This window comes from Perissodus microlepis, chromosome 12, assembly GCF_051167445.1.
Source record: "Perissodus microlepis isolate ML-2025 ecotype Zambia chromosome 12, ASM5116744v1, whole genome shotgun sequence".
In the NCBI taxonomy this organism is placed as follows: Eukaryota; Metazoa; Chordata; class Actinopteri; order Cichliformes; family Cichlidae; genus Perissodus; species Perissodus microlepis.
The window spans coordinates 12,303,444-12,308,485 of record NC_140472.1 but is presented as its reverse complement, the minus strand read 5'-3'; the positions used below and the strand labels follow the sequence as shown (position 1 = coordinate 12,308,485).

The window sequence follows — 5,042 nt, the reverse complement described above, 5'->3', positions numbered from 1 at the left end:
GCACTCAGAAACTGGCACCTGTGTGAGACGCTTTAGTGTGTTTCGCCGTAAGTGTGGAGCTGCAGACTGATTGTGTGGCTGGTGTGATTACGCATTCATTCAGGTGGATAACACAAAAACATATCTCCAGCTTTATTTCTGAGCTGGGAGCTGCGCAGCTGCGTTTGTGTTGATTTCTTAACTATCATTCTGAAGCTATGAGGTCTCATTTGATCTAGATAAGACCCATCATTCAGGGATTCATTGATTCAGCAACCCATATTTAAATGATAAAACTGGCTGAATAATGAAAAGCATGTATTTATCTATCAGAGCGTGCGATTGGTTGACACAATAAAGCAGCGTTTGTTTGGGACAACCAATACTTGTGCATTAAACTTCATGCCTCCTGACCAGGAAAACAACATTATAACAGGGGCAGCAGACCAACATGCTCGAACTCCCTTTAAGAATACTTTAGGCACGACGCCCACGTCCAAACATCCCTGAACACACAAACAGGTCACACAGCCCACACAGGAACACAGAGAACATTTATGTGCAACTGTTGTTTGCAGTGTTTGCAGTGTTCCCAGTGTGCTTTGGTCAGCTGGTATTCAGGGTGAGTTATCTCAAAGTGAAGCATCAGACAGGCTGTCAGGCCAACTGATCTCAATAATAACAACATGTCTCGCATTGTCCGGCACGCGTGAGTGACTCTGCTTCCACGGTCTAATTGCTACTCGTATATCTGCTGTTTTATATAAAGATGAACTAAAAAATGAATTCTTCTGTTATTACACAATAGAGTTAATGGTGCAGTGAACGCTTGTGTTATGGGTTAGATTCTGTATGCATCCGAAATACATAAACTAGATACATAAAATCTTTTCTAATAAATCTATCAAGCTGAAGAATCATTGCATGTTTGAGCAATCTAGCGTCTGCGAGGATCTCACAAAGAACATTCTGGCATTTACTGCAAATAGGCTCCGTTTCGCCAGGATGGACAATAAGTAACATATGATCTCTCACACATAAAGAAACGATGAATCATGCAGCTTTGCATTTTTTCGACACTTCACACATGTGGTTACTTTAGAACGGTGGTGCAAGATGACCCATTTCCCAAGTTTCTCACTTCAATCACCTCACAGTTTCTTCTTTAGTGTGTTGGAGCATCTGCACACCCCATCCCGTGCTCCAAGAACCCCTCTGACTGCAATCTCTTGTCAGCAGGCACAAATATTGACTTGTTTGGCGGCCCCGATTTCTGCCAGGATTAGAGTCCCACTTCCCCCCTAACCCATCCCACCACCGATATTTCTAAACAGTAATTATGCCCAACAGAGCTCATTACTGTCAAATCAGAATATCCCTTAGAAGAGTCACTCAGTGGTAATGGCCACGTAATTCAGCACACAGGGTTTGGCTGTCCTAAATTTTGTTATGCATAAATTTTAGCCACTTTGACTTTAACTGAGCACACATCACTCTGAATATGTTGCTGGTTCTTTCTTCCTCGCCTTAAATAAATACTAATGTTTGAAATGAAGAAATCCTGCAGAAATCCCAGCTGAGTGCAGAATACACACTCAGGATGGCAGGTAGTTTGCATAATCCAGTTACTGTCTGGATACTGGCTGTGAATCAATAGAGATTAGAGACCTATTAGTCTGAAGGTGTGAACTGAATGCAAGGTTATTCATAACAAAAGCTTGAACCCTTTGAGATACTTAACACTGAAATAACAGGACTGACGTGAAAGTGGAGGTTAAATATTTACATTTGCTGTCAAGATTGTTCTCCTTTAAAGTGATACTTGAAAATCTACCTTTGATTTGCATGCACACACACACAGACAAACACACAATGAATTTAAGACATCTGGTTCATAGCACACATCTTTAATACAGTAGTTAGTTACAGCGATGTCAAAAAATAAAACATATACATCAATTTGGACCGTTTATAAGGCTCCTTTGTCCCTTTAGTGCGTGACTGCACTGCAAAACCCCTCCATAGCGCCCCACCCGCTCCTGTCCCTCAGCAACATTTGTCAACTGCCATCTGCCTGTCTGCCCCATCTCCTCCCCACAAACTATGTAATTAAGCTGCAACACCTTTGCTCCTTTTACACCTCCCTCCCTCCCGTCCGTAACCAAGACTTCTACCTTCTAAAACATCAAGCTTTGAAGAGACACTGCTTTGTTTGATTTCCCTGCTCATGTACAACAAGTGCTTCTACAATAAATCAGCAATATATCTGAACGAAGATGGTATGAAAATAGGGTGTAGCTTTAGGTTTCATCCAGTGTAAAGAGCAATTCATATTTCTGCCTTTTTTTCATGATACAAATGAAAAAACCTCTGCAAATACAAATTTAAACAGAAAAAATAAAGACTTTTTTTTTTCTCTGAGAATTTGAGGAACAATGCAGCTAAAGGAGCTCAGCCAGCTGGCTCCAGCTTCCCAAGTTCACACAGCATACAGAGCATTGGCCTCTCTCACTGTACATTGGGAGGAACACATAATGAATATCATGACTGTAGGCAGTGACAATTCAAAGTTCATCATCTCATCTTACCAGCTTTGAACAATGGACACATAAAGTCTGTATTTTTACAAGTGTTCCAGCAGTTGGAGCTGTCCTGCAGCAGCCCTGTTTCACTTTGCTCTCTACACCTTGGTGGCCAGAGACTGAACCTCTGACTTCTGAGTCTGGGCGCTGAGAGTGGACGACATGGAGCTCATCTGGCCGTGCATAGCTTTCTTCAGGTTGAGCAGGCACAGACACTGGGAGCGAAAACGCAGGTCAAAGAAGGCATACAGGAACGGGTTGAGGCAGCTATTGACATAGGCCAAGCAAGTTGCGTAGGGGTGAGCCAGCAGCAGGAAACGCAGGAAGCCGCAGGAGCTCGGAGCAAGGTTCAGGTAGGAGAGGGCGTCCATGCTCTTCAGCACGTGGAAGGGAGTCCAGCAGATGGCAAACACCACCACCAGTGTGGTGATGATTTTCAACAGTCGTTTCTTCTTCTGGTCCTCCTTGCGCAGGTTGTTGAAGTGGCGTGTGACAGTGCAGCCGATGAAGCAGTAGAAGATGGTCATGGCCAAGAAAGGTAGGAGGAAACCCAAGGCAGAGGAGGACAGGCTGAGTCCTGCAATCCACAGGTACTCATGCCTCTGGTTCATGGTCACCAGGCTGAAGTCCATGGCACATGTGGTCCGGTTGCTGTTTAGGTCATTCACAGTGGTGCGGAACAGCAGCGTGGGCACAGCCAGGAGGCCAGACAGGAACCAAATAGCACCCAGCGATGCCAGCATGGTGCCCCGCGAACGGAGCCTGCTGCTGGACAGAGAGTGCACGATGGCCAGGTAGCGGTCAAAGCTCAGGCAGGTGAGGCAGAAAACACTGGCGTACATGTTTACCAGAACAACATAGCTGCTGATCTTGCACAGAGCCACGCCAAAGGGCCAGTGGTAGCCCAGGGCTGTGTACACAGCCCAGAGAGGTAGAGTTATAACAAAGGTGAGGTCAGCAAGTGCCAGGTTTCCTATATAGACATCTGCAGCCCGACGTTTAGATTTGGACCTCCAGACAGTGAAGATGACCACGCCGTTACCTGACAGACCCAGGATGAAGATCAGCATGTAGAGGACCGGGATGAGGGAGTAAGAAGGCTCCCACTCTGAGAAGTCACACGCAGTCTCATTGTCATCATAGTACTCATAGCTGTCACCATATTCCGGAGTGGGGGGCTCCATGCTGCAGGGATTGTTGTTAAGAAAAAAAAAATCCTTAATTTAAAGGGTAAAAAAAAAAGTTAAGAGTCCTGTAAAGTTCCAAACGGTGAATTGAAATTCAGTGAATCATAGGAGCTGGGGTTTCTGAGCAGATCCTGTGAGAGTGAGTGACTCTTGGCTCTGTCTGCCTTTTTAAACTCGCCCCTCCACACCCCCGGTTCCCTCCCAGGACGACCCCCTCCCTCCCCTCCACCCCCCCAGTAAAACATCTTTCAGCTCTCCCCCTCCTCCTCCTGTCTCTCACCTCTTCAGGCGCAGCCCTTCCCTCTGCCTGGAGGACAAGAAGCCTGCATTCCCTTGCAGATGACAGGCCAAAACACTTACTACTAGTAAATTCAATAAAAAAATATCAGGAAAAAGACATCAAATCAATAAAACACTCAGAATTTGTCCATGTGGGAACACCACCATTACTTCTGGTCAAAATAAAGGTGTTTTTCATGTAATTTTTAAAAACTAAAGAGTCTAACATTTACTTTATTATTATTATTACTATTATTATTCTTATTAATAATAATGATCATGTCAAACCTAAAATTAAGTCCTAGTAGTGGTGTGAACAGATCGTACAAACATTGCTTGCTTTACTTTCCTTTTTCTTTAGTGCATGTTTTCACAAGCATTTTATCTCCTATAATTTTTGCAGTGACTTTGTGGTGAGATGGTGACTCTGATTATGTGCAGAACAGGTCTGGACATATCAGATGATTACTTTACATCACAATCACTTCCGTTAAATTGTTGTTAAACCTTCAGATGCATCTCATTTAATCTTTACTATGCACTGTAACTCTAATACAAGTCTCGGGTCTGACGATTGATTTCCATGATAAAAGGCCAAGCAAACACACCAGTTTGAAACAAAAACAACAGGAAACTTCACATTGACACCACCTTGGTTTCCTTTCACTACTAACTGCAGCAAATGCTCATATAATGTCCCGTAGTATAGAGTATTGTAGTAGTTATCAAATTGCTTTAAAAGAGCTTTTATGTGTTCCATTAGAAATGTTACAAAATTCAGATAATCTTTTTAGTCATCTTACAGAATATGTTGCTGGTGAAACTGCTTTCAGACTCCAGGTCCAATCCAAGGAATTACTATCAGTGGGGGAAAAAAAAGAGCTTGACATGCCAGAGCAGTGCTGAACATTATTTACAGCACATTTAGTTTAGGTAATCTGTTAAAAAAAACAGGCCTCCTATTGGTGATAACAAGATGTTGTTACATTAATCCTCAGAATGGATTATTAACTAT

The 5,042-nt window shown here is 43.4% G+C and overlaps 1 protein-coding gene across 1 annotated transcript; it reads right to left on the bottom strand.

Annotated features, from left to right (window-relative positions):
• Positions 1-1,870: 1,870 nt before the first annotated feature.
• Positions 1,871-3,896, bottom strand: aplnra (apelin receptor a). Its single transcript, XM_084947358.1, has one exon. It carries the CDS (start codon positions 3,743-3,745, stop codon positions 2,660-2,662), a length of 1,086 nt encoding a protein of 361 aa, XP_084803484.1. The 5' UTR covers positions 3,746-3,896; the 3' UTR covers positions 1,871-2,659.
• Between the last annotated feature and the right edge of the window lie 1,146 nt (positions 3,897-5,042).